General features: G+C 45.5%; 1 protein-coding gene across 11 annotated transcripts in view; it reads left to right on the forward strand.

Annotated features, from left to right (window-relative positions):
• The first annotated feature begins 2278 nt into the window (after positions 1 to 2278).
• The window catches only part of ZNF532 (zinc finger protein 532), a 72390-nt gene continuing 55762 nt past the window's right edge, over positions 2279 to 18906 (forward strand). Inside the window, exons 1-2 of one of the 11 annotated variants that reach the window (XM_053295985.1) lie at positions 2279 to 2439; positions 8315 to 8428. Coding sequence is in view for 2 of the 11 variants with exons in the window: in XM_053295992.1 (XP_053151967.1) it covers positions 3545 to 3777 (233 nt within the window). In the remaining 9 variants the exon portion in view is untranslated. Of the gene's footprint in view, positions 2440 to 2591; positions 3778 to 3834; positions 4817 to 5408; positions 7840 to 8314; positions 8429 to 9033; positions 9096 to 9526; positions 9714 to 18906 lie in introns of those variants that run through there. The other 10 variants (XM_053295984.1, XM_053295983.1, XM_053295993.1 and 7 more) reach the window with 10 other exon arrangements.

Here is an 18906-nt window from a genome sequence, read left to right on the forward strand (position 1 = left end):
CTGTTCACATACCCAACCTAGCCTGGGTTAGGCTGCATGTGTGAAGTGCCGGGATCAAGCCTGATCCCAGCACTGCCCCTGTGCCCAGCCCAAGTTTTAAACCCGTTTAGCCAAGGTTAAGTGAACCTATGGTTCACTTAACCTCCACCAGCGATGGTCTGGGGCTGGGTGATCACAGCCAGGTTAAATGGCTTCCCTATGGCCTGCCGCCATTTCCGGTAGCGAGTCGGGGACAAGGAGCGGCCATGTCGAGCACGGTGGCTACTCTCATCCCGTTCCCACAAATGATATTTCTATGGAGAAGAGAGCTGGTCTTTGGTAGCAAGCATGACTTGTCCCCATAGCTAAGCAGGGCCTGCCCTGGTTGCATATGAATGGGAGACTTGATGTGTGAGCACTGCAAGATCTTCCCCTCAGGGGATGGAGACGCTCTGGGAAGAGCAGAAGGTTCCAACTTCCCTCCCTGGTATCTCCAAGATAGCGCTGAGAGAGACTCCTGCCTGCAACCTTGGAGAAGCCGCTGCCAATCTGTGAAGACAATACTGAGCTAGATAGACCAATGGTCTGACTCAGTATATGGCAGTTTCCTATGTTCCTATGGCCACCACATTCGTAGCCTGGGGCGCCTTGGGATGTGGGAGGAGGAAGACCTCCTGCTCTCTGCTCCTATGGTCGCCATGCTGCTGCTTGTGTGTGGGCGCGTGGCAGTGGGGAGGGCGGCCACTGCTTGTCTGCTGGTGAAGGCAAGCGGGTACGTGCCTTCCAGGCAGTGCATCCAGCAGCAGCCTCAGTACCTCAGCATGTGCATGCATATAAGTGTATATCTTTAACAAAGAATACATACTTGGGGTGCGGGAATAGAACCCAACCATTTTTGCTGTAGCAAAAATTACATTTACAAAATTGACAATGTGGTCCCATAGACCAAGAAGATTTTGACATCTAGGTTAATTGTAAAAGTCCTGAGAAATTGTTGTGATGAATATTGATGGAGACTGCTATATCAAAGCAGTAGAAAGAAGTCGTCTAAAAATGAAGGGTGCTGACCAGAGAAGTGGTCAAGGTGAGGGGAAAAAAGTGAAACTCTCCCCTTGTCTCCATGGAACGGAGCTGCAAAATATCAGCATGCACGGAAAATAATCAATGTTTAAAATGTCTTCTGCTTTATGAAACCACACGAGTCATGCCAAAAACAAAGGGAAACTTATCATATGATTTTAACACCGGCAGCTTTGCTGTATAAAGCTATAAAGGGCTAACCAAGATGAGGCTACAGAAGTATGCTACTGGTCACAACCCTGAACTTGTGCTTTCGGGCAAATTTCAAACCACTGGAACATGAAAAACATAAGTTGTAAATGCATTATCATTTTGCCCTTTCCTCTCAGATTCCCACATTGTTCTGATCATGAACCAAATCAGGTAGGGAAAGAAACACAATGAAAACCGGTCTATTTTTGACCATAACATTTTACTCCCTGTGCCAGATCAGAAAACTGAAGGGGGTGGGAGGAGAATCCTTCAAGAAGAAACACCCAGTCTTATCTGATGTTCTGAAATCTCATCTGTCTATAGATAGGCATAATCTTTATTTTGGTCTTTGACCAGCATAACAGCAAAATAGACAAGAACCATTCAAACACTCTACTCCTACAAAATTCTATCTATCGAATTCCTTCCAGCTGATATCAAATTCTCAATTCTGTTGTGGATATATATTCATTTTAAATGTGCTCCTGTATTAAAAACTCTGTTAATTCAGCTAGTATCCCTATTTCTTAAAGGAGGGGAAGAGAGGGAGAAGAAAGGCCTCTTTTTGTTTATCGTAAATCCAGCGGCCCTCCGGCCTGTTCAATCTGCTTACAGGAGGAGGATTTCAAAACGCCACCAGCATGGCAACCCCTGCAGTGCTTGTTCTGCAGTTCCCATTTCCTGAGCCTCTCTCCTTTCTTCCTCGCCTGTAATTAAAACATGCCAGGGAGAGGATGGCTTTTAACTCCTTTCCCCTTCTCTGCTTTCTCCACAAGAGGGAATCCCTGATTTCTAAAGAAAATGCTTCAGAAGAACCACTAATAAAGGCGGGGGGGGGATCTTTCTCCCCCCACTTCACACTCCAGTGACAAGTTTTAAATTGAATCCACAGGGGAGATTCTCTTCCACCCACCCCATCCATCTATCCATCCATCCCTTTCTCCAAGCCACAGAGGCAGCCCCCACCCCCCACCTTCTCCTCTAGTCCCAGCAAGAGCCTCTCTCTCTCTCTCTCTCTGCCTGCCATTATGTGCAACCATCTTTTAAAGCCAGGCCTCTCTCTGCAGGCTGCTGTGGCAGGGAGAGGGAGCCCGTAAACATGTCTGCCTGAAAGCACCCCTTGCAGGATCAGCCCCTCCCCGGGTTCCAGCACACTGGCCTTTTGCACAAGGCTACCAGCAGCAGCAGGTCTGTTTGCATGGGGGTGAGGCGTTTGCATGCAATGTGGGGGAATCGGGGAAGATGAATCTATCTCTCTATCTCTCTAGATATTTCCCTCCCTCCCTCCCTTCCAGCCTGGTGGGGCCTGGCTGCTGCAGCTCCTCTGACTCTTTAACTGGCGCATACACACAAGAGAAGGACACATAAATATCTTCCAACGTCCCCCACGGATCTTGCTACAGCAGCATGCCCTGCAAAAAAGGGACCGCAGAGCCGCCGCCGCTTCTTCCTCCCCGGAGCTCTCGCTGCAAATGCCCCGGCGCGGCCGCCAAGAAGCGGCAGGCAGGCTGCAAGAGCGGTGGCGGCCTCCGCCCAAAGGGATCGGGGGATATCTAGGAAACGGTCCCAGGTTTCCCAGCCAGCCAGGCCGCTGGAGCTCTCTGCAGCCGGGGAATGCCTGCCGAACGCTCGCCGGCGACGACTAGGCAGCCAAGAGGCAGACGCTGCCGCCGGAGATTAGGCCACCGTGGCAGGCGGTAGAACTGCCCGATCTGGAAGGTTTCAGGGAGCGCGGCTACTAGGTGGAGGTTTGTGGAGGGTGGTGCATCTCCGAGCTACTGCTCTCCAGTTCCCCAGACTTTTGGCTTGCTAAATTTCGGAAGCTTTTGTTTATTTTTAGGGGATGTGTGGAGTCGGACGATAAATCCTAGCGCTCGGGAATCTCTTTGCTCTTGATCTGCAACCCGGCTGGGGCCAAGCGATTTATGGAGGAGAGCTTTTCCCTGCTCTGAATAATAGCCCCCCCCCCGCCCGCCGCCATAGGGTGCCCTCCCTGCAAATATCTATTGAGGCAGGTCCCTTCTGCATCACAGCCCCATCACTGCTGGGCACCCCTTGTTTGTAGAGCCCCGCGGCGGCTCTGTTGCACGCAGATGACTAGCTTAGCCCTAGACAATGGCCTCTTGTGTCTGGCCGACCTCTCCCCGCCTTCCTCAGTGTATCCTTAGCCAGCCCGATCCCAGGGGCGTTTATTCAGAAGTGAACCCCAGCACTCCAGTGAGTTCAGCTTTACTAGTCCCAAGTCTGTATCTGTTCTGGAGACTCTGAGCTTTAAACCCCACTCGCCCGCCCCATGACGTTCCTGGACTGCAACTCCCATCAACCCCAGCATTTGGCTGTTGTGGCTGGGGATTATGGGAATTGGAGCCCAAGAACTTCTTCGGACCCAAGGCTGAGAACCCCTACTCCAGATCATCATCAGGCAGGGCAGCAGCAATGCTTTTTCCAAGGCATGGGCAGAGCTCCAAGGCCATCGCGGCTGGGAATGGTGGGACTTGCCGTCCAGCAACATCTGGAGGCCTCTGGGTAAGATGGCCCGTTAAATTATAACTGAGCTGCAGGAAGAGGTGAGGCAGAGAGCCAGAAGCAGTTTAGGGATTGTTGCTCTAGCATTGAATGGGGCACCCCCACAAAGTCATTTCATTTGGCTTTAGCCAAATGTCCATAATGTCCTTTCGTCAGGGGTGTAGCTAGGGGAGAGGGGGCCTGAGTTCACCCCTCTCCCCAGCGTCCCCTCGGAGTGAGGGAGATAATGAAGAAAATAGGGAGGAGTGGAGCTGGGGGGTGGGGCTGGGTTCTTTGAACCCATCTGCTCAATTATAGCTGCACCCCCCCCTACCTTTAGTGAATATATTGTATTCACAAGGGGATAATGAAAGGATGGATCCTTCTCACTGAATGCACACTTTTGAGCGAAGTGGTGATTCTAATCCATGTCGATGTCATGGTGATGGATTCAGATGACTGTGAGCTGTACTGGAGAGGATTAGAAAATTATTGCATGGCACCTATGGCCTGTGGGGGAAGGTTGCCATCTGCCACCTCAGACCATGTGGTTAGGCTTAGCACATCACCCCTTCTTTGCCTGCTTGCATTTCTGTGGGTCTGCAGAGTGGTCGTCAATGAGAGTTTTAACCACATAATCAGATGAGGTGACCACTTGTCCAGTCTTTTAGCCATGTGGTTTGGGATTGCCGGAATCCATTCTAAAACTCTATGGGGTGGATGGTGTGCTAGACTTGGACCAGGAAGACCTGGGTTCATATCCCCATTCAGCCATGAAGCTCAGCAGGAGATTTTGAGCCAGTCACTCTCACTACTTCCCAGGATTGTTGTGAGGAGAAAATGGAGTGGGAAGACCATGTGTGTTGCCATGAGCTCTTTGGAGGAAGGGTGGGATAAGAAATGTATTTAAGAGGAAATTAATGTGTTACCTTTGTGATGGAGCCGCCGCCGCCAAAACCATCCTTTCACTACCCCCTTGGTGTTTGCATAGTTACTTCTGGAACATGAAGCCTATCCTACCCTGCGGAGATGGTTCTTCAGTGACAGCCATGTTTTTAGGGTAATGTATGAACTGTGGCAACAGCATGGAACTATTGGGCAGTCAGTATTCTGGAGGAACCATGACTAGGGAATGCTCTATTGTGGCCATTTCCAACCTAAGGTCCCCAGATGTTGTTCTGCAACTCCCATGCATACCAGGCTAAGGACACTGTGGCTAGGGATGATGAAATAACACTTGGGGACTTATGGTTGAGACCCCCTGCTGTATTGCGAAGATGGGGTAGTGGCAAGAGATAGAAGGAAAATGTTGGGTGGAAAACTGTAGCAGAGAAAACATGGTCAAGGTCCTCTCTCATTGCTCTGGTGAGAAAGATGAGGAAACTACCTTGGTGAGAAAGTAGGCCCAACACTACATTAACTTTGTGGAATGATTTGCCCCTGCAAAGCTGCTCCTTCTTGGCTGACTCTCATCCTACACTGGAACATGTATATGTTTGTATGAAGGAGACCACAAACTGTAAGTGCAGTAAAATCTCTTTCCCTTTGCGAAACAGTTGTTTTTGGAAAGTTAGTACAATAACCTCACAGGAAATCCCAGGGTCTGAGGGCACATGATATAGCTGCCTTGCTGAAGCTTAGTAGGTTCTAGGTCTGGTCAGTGCTTGGATGGGTGACCAGCTGGAAGGGTGGCCATCTGGAAACCTCATGTATGCCATCTTGAGCTCCATGATGGAAGAAAAGCAGGATATAAATGTAATAAATATCATGAAGGTGGTCCGGATCATTTGGAGAAAAATGGTAGCACAGGAAGCATCTTTATGATCTGATCATCCTGTGTGATGCCAGCCTCCGTACCTTACCAGTATGGCATAGGAGTCAGCCATTGGTGAGAAGCTTTAGGTTGGTAACCTCACGTATGCAAGTAGCCTATCCATCATAGGGAGAACCATTAAAATTGGAAATAGAAGTTTGGGATGAGGGGTTAAGATAATATAGTATTTAGAAGCTGTGTTTGTGCAAGGATGATGGAGATTTCTGATACAGGCAATCAATACTGTATTATTCACCGTAGTGTCTCGTCAACCCAACCTTGGGCTCCAGCGCTGTTTTAAGCCCAGGAACAAGCTGTTAGCAAAGAGAGGCATTCTGTCCCAAAGACTTCACATAGAATGACACTGTTAGCAACCAATCGATTCTAAATTAGTAAATATACTACCCATAATACTAAATTATGGGTACCCCAGGGGTTCTCCAGCTTCAGTCCCCAGATGATGGGAGAGTTGTACTCCAACAATTTCTAGGGACCATTAAATTATGATAAATTATCCCATTACATAGAAGTGAAGGGGAGAGTTATTTATTTTTAAATAGGCCATTTGTAGGAGCATTTTGTGTGATGAGGATTTGAATTATTCGTACATATGAAGGTAGTGCTGAGGATCAAGAACACTAAGAGACATCTTGGTGCACTGAGATGTGGAGAGGTGGATAGATCAAAGGGCCAAATATGTGAAGGAAAGTTGGGTGGAGGACATAGAATCCAGTGAGGACCTCCGGTTAAAAGATTGTCTTTGTATAGGAAGGAGTAGCCACCTAAAGGAGCAGTGGGGAAATGGCTTGACTAGCAAGCCAGAGGTTTCCGGTTCGAATCCCTGCTGGTATGTTTCCCAGACTATGGGAAACACCTATATTGGTGTTTCCTGGTAAATCCCTGCTGGTGTGTTTCCCAGACTATGGGAAACACCTATATTGGGCAGCAGTGATATAGGAAGATGCTGAAAGGCATCATCTCATGCTGCATGGGAGATGGCAATGGTCAGCCCCTCCTGTATTCTACCAAAGACAACCAGAGAGCTCTGTGGTCGCCAGGTGTCGACACCGACTCGACGGCACACTTTAACTTTAGGGCCTGAATAGTTTGAGTTAGGGCAGGTGCTCTCAATCTTGAGTTTCCAGATACCAGATTACAACATCTAGGGACACAAAATTGAGAATCCCAGGGGTAGGGAATTCTGCTTTTAATAGTGTGGGCGCTGGGCGGAGGAATGTCAAAAGATGAGACTTGTCATGGCAGAATGCTTCAGGAATTCCCTTTCCTACACAGTTATTATAGGTGGAGGACGGGCCTTGTATCCAGGGAGGCACATAAAACATAGTTTTGTCTTGCATTTAGGCCATGACATCTTTGTAGAAAGAGTAACTGGGGGCCTCTTTGTGGGGATGACGGCTGATATAGGAGAAGGAAAGGCCTTGCTGTGAAATAATCTTTTCGTGAAAAGGGCTTGCCACAAGACAGTAAACTTGCATATGTGTTGCTAATGGGCAAGGATGGGTAGAAAAGCCCCTTTAATAATTAGCATTAAGGGGAGTGAGAATACAGCCACCCCACATACTGGGAGGATATGCATGCCAGGGTAGGGTTCTGAGCATTTACAGATGGCCAGATACTGTCACTAGGAGAAGGTAGGGTGCTGATTAGAAACATCTCATCCTCTTGGGGAGCAGAGGGGGGGAAGCCTGCTTAGCAGTCACCCTCTTGCTCCTGTGGCCGAGTCTCCTTTGTGCAGCAATAAGGAGATCCTGTGAGGATTTTTTTTTTATTGCAGTCTCTCTTTGTTAGCTACAGACACACACACACACACACACACAGAGCTTTTCAGCCAGGTTCTGGGAGGTAAGTTGGGGAGGAAAAAGGAAAGGGGAATGTTTGTGTGTGGAATGCAGTTGTGAGGAGGGGTGTCTGTGTGTGTGTGTGTGTGTGTGTGTGTGTGAGGGGGCTGTGACTGAAAAACGGGGGACAAGACAGAAATTGCCCTCACATCCGAGCAGAAAACAACCGAGCCCCTCTGATTTTCAGGGACTTGTTGGCAACTCAGCGAGGGTTGCCATAGCTTTTTATGTAGGGTGACCAGAACCGGCTGAAACTGGTTTGAGGCAGATCAGCTCCTGAACACAATGCAGTCACTGAGCTACTACAGTGGGATAGCTTCCTCCCTTCATGGCAGCCAAAAGCAGAGGATCTTGCAGAAAGATACCATCCCCTAACAATATGTGAATGCACACTTTAGACACACAGCACTGGTATGTGGCTAATGTAGTCATAAAGGATTCTGTGTATCTATGTACATATTTGCAGTAACTGCGATTACTTTGGCTGTTCATGCCTCTTTTTAATTTTTGGTTTGGTTTTTCTTTTGCTGAAGGGATGGACAAGAGCTGAGATTTATCACCCTTATTAAAAAAAATATGTTTCCTTTGTTTTGCTAGGACTTCCTTTGCAGTTTTTATTTTTTATTTTAAGCTGAACAAAATAAAAATGGATTTGTGTTTCTACTGATGCTTGTGACTCAGGATTGCTGCTTTTGCATGCTGTTTTATTTACAGGGTGCCTCCTTGCAGGCTTCTTTTCAGGGGGAAAAAGAACATTTAAGTCTGTATGTGTGTGTTTGTCTCTCTGTTAAAGGCCAAGAGCGAAAAAAGTGTTGTTGTAGAATTGTGCATGAAAGCATTTGCAAAAGAGACTATAAAGCCATGCTCTTTTCTTTTTTCCTTGTAGGCCTATTGATTGGGGCTGCCTTTAACCCTTTCAGGTTTGCAGTGGTTATGCATCTGTGGCTTATAGCTGATCCTTGGCATTAAAAAAAAATTGTCACAGGTCAAGGTACACAAGGTGAGCGATGGTATTTTTTGAGTATGGTCACAATAGCGTGGAGATAACATGTGTACAAAACCTGAACGTGATTTGTGATTCCACACCCGGGCACATTAGAGAATAAATAGTGGTCTGAATTAAGGTGCAGAGATGCTATTAACCTCATCCAGGTTTAATAGGATTAAAGCTATTGTTTATAAAGGCTTATTGATAGCCAAGCTAACGATAATGCCTTCCTTTGATATACCTTGTAGGCAGACATTTCCTCTCTACTGTTAAATCATAAAAGAACAGGCCCCTATATGACAATCAAAAATTGTAGACCACATGGCAGAGAGCTGTTTTGCATTATTTGGCCCTTAAATGCTTATAATTTTTCATCTTATCATTAACAAAAGATGGTTTCTTTTGCCTTCTGGCAAAATTAGATAACCTGGTCTTTATTTGTAAGTTAAAGGAATTTTGAGGCGAGCATACATGTTTGTGCCAATAGGGATGTACTGACATGTAAACATACTATGCGTTTTGTTCCTCAACTGTATGGTGTTGAGGGCTTTTGCAGCCCAGTGGAGGGGGATGTATTTTAAGGGTTTTGTAGAACTCCAGTGGATTACTAGTGGCATAAATTACAATACTGAGCATTAATTACATGCAGTAGGAAACCGGATGGACACAGCATCAGCTGGTAAGGAATGTCTCCTCCTGACTCGAAGCTTCAGAGTGTTGGATAATGGATAAGATTTGTTTTCCTTCTCTAAAAAATAAATGTGTGCTTAGATTAGGAAAGGTATTTTGTTCTTATATTGAAGCTAGAGGCTTCAGAGAAAGGGAGCGGTGGGAGGTGGGAGAAAGCAATAATGAATGTGGCAAAGGGAAGAAGAACAAAGACCCGTGGAGATCATATTGGAGCACTAAACATTTTTGCCTTGGGGGATTCTTTGCTAGAAAATGTGACTTCCTAAAACAGGAAATCACCAGCAGCTCTGGAATCTTATGAGCATTATGATGTTACCAAAATTCAGCCTGTCCTAGCTGGCAGCTGATATTATAAATCTGCAATCATAGAAAAAAACAAATAAAGATGGAGGATAAACAGTAGAAAAATGTGTTCTGATCTAGTTTGAAATTTAGGTTGTCCATTGTATTCAAGCAGAATAAAGTAGACAATCTTAAAAGCCTTAGGAGTATTTTGATTGGGTAAGTTTCATGGAGGCTGGTGACAGGCAGGGTTGGCTGCATTTAGAGGGTGACACAAGCATTAAGGAACCTCTTTATTTCCTGATTGTGGAGCAGATGACATAAGGTATTTAAAGCATAAATTGTAGTGTATTGAAAGTAGTATGCAATTTGCTGAGCCTGGAAATATTGTATATAGCTTTTTAAAGCAGGTATAATGTATTGTGCTTCTCAGATCTGACAGGGCATTTAGTAGCTTGCATGAGGGATTCAAGTGTATGCTGTGATTTCATTTTTGTGTTATGTTTAATGTCAGTATACAGAGGTTTTATGTTTGGCTATAGATGTCTGTTTCAGAAGTCACTAATCCATGTTACATGATGGGGAAGAATATAGGTGGCTAGTCTGCACTGGGTCTTCCCCTTCTCCCCTCAGAGGGTCAGCTGAAATCCATAAGGTTACATGAGATCACCTTTATGCTTTTATAGGCTATTCTGAAACTGTAAGTATTAATACTTCATTTTGTGTTAATGCTCTGATTGAATTTAGGTTCTGGAAATAGCATTGTACCCTGTTTGTGTGGCTGTGGCTGTGTGTGTGTTGTAAGCTGCCTTTATCTTCTCTTGCTTTTTGCAAAGGATTTTTTCATTTAAATATTATGATGAGAACTGTTTTCTGTAACATGAGAAACCTGAACAGATATTGTTTATGAATCTTTGGATGTTTCCATGTAATATATTCAGACATCCTGTTCTCCAAGAGATTTTTTGGGAGTTTTTTTCTTTTTCCTTTTGCATGTAGGCCATCCTTTTAAGCTGAAAATGCAGATTAATATTTGAGGGCTGGTCCTCTTATCAAGACCTCATGTTGGAATCTGCCTTCTCTCAGTAGCTGATCCTGAACAGGGGAATAATCATTTAACAGGTTTTTGTTCTTTTCTGAAATGAAAGAATTTGCTTTGTTTCACCTTAAGTAACAGGATATGATAGATGTGGATGTTGATTTGTCTGAGCAAGTGTGAAAACAAGGACCCAGATATTTCCAAGGCCTACTACTTGCCAGTCCTTGGTGTTCTAGCTTTACCTGTGGCTGCCTTGAACAAAGAATTGCTATCCATTTTGCTTCAGCAGAGGAAGTCAACCAATAGGAAGCCAGTAAAGAAAGCTATTAGAATGTTCTTCTTGATTTCTATTGTATCCATAACCCTAGATCCAAGGAGCTTCGTGAGCCTTCCCAACTATTTTGGCACATACAGGGTAGTTTTCCCTCCAGTATCTGTTTACCTTATATTTATTTTTAGACTATGAGCCCTTTGGGGACAGGGAACCATTTTATTTATTTATTATTTATTTTTCTATGTAAACCGCTTTGGAGACTTTGTTGAAAAGTGGTATATAAACAGTATTAGTATTAGTATTAGTTTCTTAATTTCTATTGTATCCATAATCTTAGATCCAAAGAGCTCCATGAGCATCCATGCCCAACCCTTTCGGCACAGCACATACAGGAGAGCTTTCCCTATCTCCACTTCCAACTTCAGTACCTTTCACTGTGTTGGAGTCCGTTCCCAAGGGTCCCTTGACTTTCAGGAAAGGGCTGGCTGAGGTAGGAGGGAGCAGAGGGGCCCGAGAAACTGTGTTGCATGTGCAGAAACCCCAACACAGGGCTTGTTAGATCTTACCCAGGCTTTTTTTTTTAACCTAGTATTGCATGACAGCAGTAGGGTTTATAGTAGAGCAGTGCATAAATCATATGCATACATTTTATTTAAATCCGCAAAAGCCATCTAACGAGGTCTTGAGTGTATGGGACAATTTCCTTCTCAAGGGTGCTGTCACCAGTAGTCCCTCTAACTTTTTTCATCACTGTGCAGAATGAGTTTTGTTCTGGGTGGCAGTATCAAGGCTGTGTGTGCGCACCTACATTCAGAATGGGGCCTTTCTGGTTCAACTTGAGCGGGACCGAAAGTGAACTGAGCAGACATCCAAAAACTTGCACATGTGCACTCCTTAGAGAGGGAACAGTGGCTGTCACACATGTTAATCATGTGATAAGATGCAGTTATCACCAGTGTTCTCTTAGGGGTTTTTTCCAAGTATGGGGAGGGCATCCGTCACATGATGGGTTGTCAAGCTCTGCATGCTCCGAGACAGGGCCAATGAGATTTAAGCACGTCCTCTACTCCCTTTGCTCTGCCCCAGCAGTGTGCATACACGTCCATGCAGAGTGGGGCCTTCCTGATTCAGGCTGAGCATGATCTAAACTTAACTGAGTGGACATCAAAAAACCTGTGGGTACACGCACATGTGCATGCCTGGTGATAACTGCAGTTCTCATGAGGGAACACTGGTTATCACTTGATAACCTGAATGTGTGAAACAGCTGGCATCAGTCACCACAGATTGTTGCCTGGACAACGTATCCCAAATAGGAGGTCATGCTGAGAAGTGATCAGAATATCCACTACTTGGACACTGAACCCTTCCTTTCAATGTATGTTCTTGCCCTTCTTCCACTGCTTGTTTTTTGTACCTGTTTAGGTACCTGATTTACAGAGCAACTTGTTATCTATTCATTTCTACTGATGCTTGGCTAGACTGACCTGCAGATATTTTACAAAGATGTCACTGAATGAGTTTTTAATTACAACTGAAACTAAAGTGGAACAATATTTTTTGTATGGACAAATCCTTACAATATTGGGATAGGTGAAACATTCCAAAGAATCAGTATACTTGAGGGTTGGAATAATTCTGGTGCCCTAGTTACTTGGAAGACTAGGAATTTGATGCTGGTACTTGGCAATAATTTATTTAGCTCTCTGTTCAGGCTGGCTTCTGAAACAACTAAAATGGGTGCTGAGGAACTGGAAACATGTACTGCAACCCAGCACACACTAAAATCTGAATATGGACCTAATCTACAACCCCTACTGCCCTTTTTCTCCCACAGCACCACCCAGGGGCGTAGCAAGGTTGGAGGGGGCCCAGAAACAAGATTTTAAAATGGGCCCCTCGCTGATAAACACACACAAACACACTTCACAATATATAGTGCACTCACACTCACATCCCCATTATGAATACGGTGAATATCCAGTTCACATTGAATCTAGTTTTTTTACTCTCTGCTCCTGCCGATCTCCAAGAGACTCAACATAATTCATAGGGGGTGCAACATGGGCGGGTGGGGAGTCATGTGATGTGCCTCTGGGGGGCCCCTCGAGGCAGTGGGGCCCCAAGACGACTGCCTCCCCTTGCCTAATGGTAGTTACGCCCCTGGCACCACCCCACAGAGTATACTCTTCCTCAAAACACAAGAGCAGCCTTGTTGGATCAGGCAAAAAGCCCACCTAGTGCTGCATTTTCTAATGTGGATAGCCAACTGCTTTTGTGAAGATTATAAGCGAGGTATGGAGGCAAGAGCCCTACCATGTTCTAGCACTCTGGAGCATCTAGTATTCAGAAGCATTATGTCCCTGAATATTGGAATCGGGCTCTGGCTCAGTGGCAAAGCATCTGCTGTGAATGAAGAAGGTCCCAGGTTCAATCCCTGGTACCTTCAGGCTGGAAAAGACTCTCGCCTGAAACCTTGGAGGGCCGTTGCCAGTCAGTATCAATGATACTACATGCACCAATAGTTTGACTCCGTATAAAACAGCTTCTTATGCCCCCCCCCCTTGTTAGGGAGGCATCCTAGCTAGCAGCAGAACACATGTTTTGCATGAAGGTCCTTGGTTCAGTCTCTCCCCAGCACATTTAGGGCTTGGAAAGACCTGTCTCTGAAACATTAGAGAGCCACTGTCAATCAGTGTAGACAGTTCTGTGTTAGATGGACCAATGGTCTGAGTCTGTATAAAGCAGGTTTCATTTAGCTGTCTTGTCTCATAGATGTTGGTAGACCTCGAGGTTGTTCCCATGGCCGGGGGTGGGGGGGCAGGGGGAAGGCTTCACTTTGCTCACCTTCCCCCACAGACGATTGAGAGAATGTTGCTTGGAGCGCTCTCCACGCTCCCAGACGATCAAACTCCAGAGAGCTGGGACAATGCGTCCCTGCCTCCAGATATCCCACAATGCACTGAGCGTGGTGCACTGGGGGATTCTCCCAGGGGATGGACACTCTAGGCGCCTGATGATCTACAGTCATGATCCCGGCAGCTGGGTTAACTTTGGCTACGAGCCCGGTTTCGGTGCTGGGTTTGGTGCCGCGCAACTTCAGGGATCTCTGTGGATCCTGGCAGTTCTCATGAGAACTTGTCAGAACAGCCTCTTATTCTCCTTGAGTTTTTAAAAAGCTTTTTAAAAAGCTGTCTAAGGTGCTCTTTACCTCCCATGGGCCCTCAACTGTATGTTTTTTTAACACCTCTATCCCTAGCCGACACATGACTTGTGATTTCCAGGGACTTTGAAACAGATGATACCACTGCAGTTTCTTCTTGCTTTTGGCAATGGTAGATGATGGTGAAATTTATGAAGGTGACCTCCACTGCATTCGTAGCTCAAGTGCACATTGCAGGCCTTTTCCTTTTAATTGTTTTTTCTGTTCAGTTTGTGGAACTGTCCAGGACTGGTGTCTGAATTCTCTAAGAACCTTGTGCAGCTTGTTAGTCACGATTTAGCCATCCCTGTTGTAACACGTCACTGTGGTTATGCGTGTATGTTGCAGTCAGTTTTATGTCACTGAGTATTGTGTTGCTCTGACACAGGATGTGAGTCAAAGACTGTGAGGCTGGATCAGTGTTGGGGGTCATGATCAGATGCAGGCTTGAACAATCAGGTTAGATGGGAAGCCTGGAAAAATCTTCTTGGACTCCTCCCCTTCTCCAAGTTCCTGCAGTTTCTTAAAGGGCCAGAGACTGAGCTGCTCACCACCTGCTTGGTGGTTTCGTAGTGGCACTCCACTTGTGTACACTCCATTTTGTTGAGTGTAGTGGCAGATGGTAGTGCATCTGCCACTTTCTGGAGGCCATACTAATGGGTTCATCTGGGGCCCTTGGATTTACTTGGTGTATCTGGATCATTCCTCAGTAACTTCAAGTCCTGACTGCAATGGAAACTATAGAAGGGGCTTCAGGACCCGGCTAGGACCCAAGAGACTTTTCTGCTAGGTTACCTCTGGCCTTGGGGCACTCTTGAGCTTCGCCTTGTCTGCTCAGGAGTTAGAGGATCCTATTTTTTTGAAAATGGAGACTGCAGAGTCATCAAGAGGTTATAGGCTGTAATCTGGGTGTTCATTCTGTCCTTTGAAAAGTTACTGAAGAAGCAAGAGAAGAAGTATCCATGGCTTCTTCTTTCCTGGTCCTTCTGTGGTCCTTTTGTCTTCCCCAGCTGCAGGTGTGCAGTGTAGCAAGTAGGAGAGGGGGTGATGGGAGGACTGGGCTGGAGAGGCTGCAAGCGCACAGGCATCTTGTCCATTTTAAAGAGACAGGAGTGGGTGTGTGGGTTTTAGTCTGGCAGCCCTGGGCTGGGGTTGTCAAGGATGATTACAGACTATTGTATCACATCTTGTCCAGTGACTGCAGTTTTCTTAGTGCTGATGGTGAAGGAGAACATGGAGCACTGAATGAGAGAGATTCTCCTTGAGGTCTCCTTGAGGGATTTATTTTATTTATTTATTAGGAACATTTAATATGCCACCCACTCCAGAGACTCCAGGCAGTGCACAAAAACATGCAAACAAGGCAACATTAAAAATTACATTCTAAATTAAAAACTAAAGCAACTAACAAAAAACAAATAAGTAAACTACAGGGCAAAAGCCTGGAAAAAGAAAAGTCTTCAAAAGAGATTTGAAGATCAGTAAGGAAGGGGCTAGACGAACAAGGGGAAGAGTGTTCCAAGGAAGTGGAGCAGCAACCGAAAAGGCCCTTTTGCGGGTCCCAGAGCCCCGAACCTCTTGGAAATCAGGGACCGACAAAAGGGACATCTGAGATGATCTAACCAGACGGGATGTAACTGGATGGGAGAGGCGGGCCTGTTGGTAAACAGGTGCCAAGCCCCACAAGGCTTTGAAGGTCAGAACCAGGACCTTAAATTGAACTCGGAAGCGAATAGGCAACCAGTGCAATGACTGCAGGAGAGGTGTTACCCTGTCATATTTTCTGGCACCCATGAGTAGGCAAGCCGCTGCATTCTGGACCTGTTGTAGCTTCCTGATCGTTCTCAAAGATAACCCTAGATGCTACTTGAGATGCTCCTTGAGGTCTATTATATTTAGCAGGGGGAGAGCAACGGGCCCTATCCAACCCCAACACAGCATCCATTCAGTGGCTGTTGCTGGTCTACCTTATGTTTCTTTTTAGATTGTGAGCCCTTTGGGGACAGGGAACCATCTTATTTATGTATTACTTATTTTTCTTTGTAAACTGCTTTGAGAATTTTGTAGAAGAGCGGTATATAAATATTCGTAGTAGTAGTAGATCTGTAACTGACTTTGCTGGTGGGCCATAGGCCCACCATCAGCTGCAAACAGTGCTTCCCTCACTAGGATGTGCTACACCTTGATCTTGGCTTTCAGGCAAGCAAGATTTTACACGTTCAGCATCTGATCTCCTTGCGCAGCAGTGCCAAAAGCATAGTCTGAGAGCACTGAGAAGAAGATGCCCAAAATAACTGGGTCAAGGAGACGGCCCTTTCCCCCTTCACTCTGCTTTTTATTGCAGCTCTCTTGGACATGGAGCTGTGAAACTGTGCAAGGGTATGCAAACCATTTTTCAAAACAAATGAACCAGGCTGTCAGGGCTGGGCTGCAGGCAACTCCAGCAGGTCTGGATACTTAAGTGGATTGAGTCTTGACAGAGTTGGGGAGAGATGTTACCAGAGACTTCCAGACTGCATTTACTAGGAAAGCAAAATCCATGTCATGGATCGCCATAGGCATTGTGCAGTATGAACTGTTCAGGATAGAGGCATTCACAGGCCAGAGCCAAGGTGTCCCTCTGGTGGGGCTGGACATGGGATGCAGGAAGGAATCAGGTGGAAAAGCAAGTGGAGAGTGAGGCAGGTAAGTGAACGGACGGATTAGAGACAAATGCAAAAGAGAGAGATGGGAGCCAGACAGGCAGGTTGTAAAACATCTAGTTGTTGCCCGGATGAAGATGGAGGCTTAACCTGGAAGTATTTGTAGTCAGGTCAGGCCAGGGAACACCAAATAGACTAAATAACTGGGTCCATGTTGAACTCTGTGGAGTCTACCTCTTTTTCCTCCAGAACAGTATGAGGACATGTGACTGGTCCTCATACAAACTGGAAGGCATTTGAGTCAAGTTTGACTGACTCTAATATAGACACATTTTATGTTGTTGTTGTGTTTGACAGCATGCTTGCTTATAATACAAAAATGGACCCGTAACAAAATGTTGCAGTATATCCCCAGTGTGCAAGTGTTACCTGAGCCTGTGGCTGAGCAGGATGAAAAAACAAAGTTTGCAACAAAGGCTCTGTCAGGGTGGATTTGATTTAAATCACAATTTAAATCACTAGTCAGTAAGACTAGATTTAAATCATGGTTTTTTACATAAAGACTCATTCTTGCTGGTATAATCTTAATATTTACAACCAGATGAAGGTTTCATTTTTGGTCCTCTTCTAGATAGAAATCCCCCCCCCTAATAATCTTACAGAAACCTCTGGAAGAGCATGGCATTGTGAATGGATTAGTGGAATTCATGTACCAAAAAATTTAAATATTGCATATATACAGCCTCATGCTACATAATTAAAAACTAATCCTTATTTCATGATGAATAACCTTTGGACTATAATGTATCTTAAATAGAAAACTATCTTTAGATAGATTTTTTTCCTCAAAAAGCATTTTATTTTAAAAATACGATTTAAATTTAAAAAATCTGATTTTTTTTTAAAAAAATTATTTTTATCCACCCTGGTCCCTGTTCTAACTTGGGTCTTACCAAATATGCAACTTTGTTTCCTGTCTTTTGGGTGTTCGGGGCCGGGTGGGGGTACACTGTGTGTTGGAGGGGGCACACTAGCAGGGCTGTTCTTATATTCACTGGTAAAGTAAAGTTGTGCCATTGAGTCTGTGTCAACTCCTGGCGACCACAGAGCCCTGTGGTTTTCTTTGGTAGAATACAGGAGGGGCTGACGGTTGCCATCTCCCATGCAGTATGAGATGATGCCTTTCAGCATCTTCCTATATCGTTGCTGCCTGATATAGGTGTTTCCTATAATCTGGGAAACATACCAGCGGGGATTCGAACCAGCAACCTCTAGCTTGGTTCAAACCATTTCCCTGCTGAGTCATTGCTAAGCCTCAACTCCTTTTCAACCCCCCACCCCACCCCAGAAACACAAAGCTATGAAATGGCTGGTGAAAAAAGCAAGAGAGTAAAACTCCTTCCCCCTCAGAATTTTGTCAGTTTTCTGGGTGTTTTTGTGGACAGGAGGTACTAGTGCTCAATCCCAGGGCCTTTTCACTCACACCCCTTTCCCCTCAGAAGCACAAAGCTGTGGAGTTTTACACTCCTTTCCCCTGCAGGAGGGTTTGTGGCTATCTTGAAAGAGTGTTCTTCAAACTGATAAATTTCCCACTGTTTGTGTTCGAGCCATCCCCCCCAACTTGCCACGGAATTCCATTATCTCTGCCCACCTGCTTGTCTCTCAACTTCTGAGCTCACAGACATTCCGTCCTGACATTGACTAACGCAGTGGCAGTCTGGGTTTTTATTTGGCTTCTTAGGGTCCCCCCCACCAGATATTTTGTTCACCAGCATACCTACAGGTCACTTTGAGTCTGCTAGTACCTCCCACAGGCTCGCAGGTGCTCTGGTTCTCTGTCCATAAGAATGAAATGATTCAGCACTTTTAGAGATAGTATATAGATTGGTGTCCAATGTTTTAGTTAAGGAGTCTTCTAGACACACTGAATTAACAAAACTTATTCTTTGCTTCAGAGATAAGCAAATGCAAAATGAAGAGGAAAATGATGGTTAAGCTAGCTTTTATCTTATAAAATATGCATGTGTTTGATTTCAGCTTGGGCTGGCTTGTGGTTTTGATGGGGAGCAATAATATTTGTGGCAGTGAAGGGAGATGAGTGCTGCATAGAGTATCTTATTATTATTCCCCCCCCCCCCCCCCCGTAATCATCCTTTGGGCTGATTTCCAACAGCTGCTCTCTATGTCAGGAAGTGGACTGAAGCAGTCCTGGTTGATTTACCAGATTCGGGTAAATCAGTTGCTTGAGTGATTCACCAAGAAATCAAATTATTTGTTCAGGATGACTGGTGAGCCTCTTCCAAGGGGGGCGGGAATCACTTGTTCTAATGTGCACTCAGCAACATCTGTGTTAGTGAGTAT

Source organism: Hemicordylus capensis, chromosome 2, assembly GCF_027244095.1.
Source record: "Hemicordylus capensis ecotype Gifberg chromosome 2, rHemCap1.1.pri, whole genome shotgun sequence".
NCBI lineage: Eukaryota > Metazoa > Chordata > Lepidosauria > Squamata > Cordylidae > Hemicordylus > Hemicordylus capensis.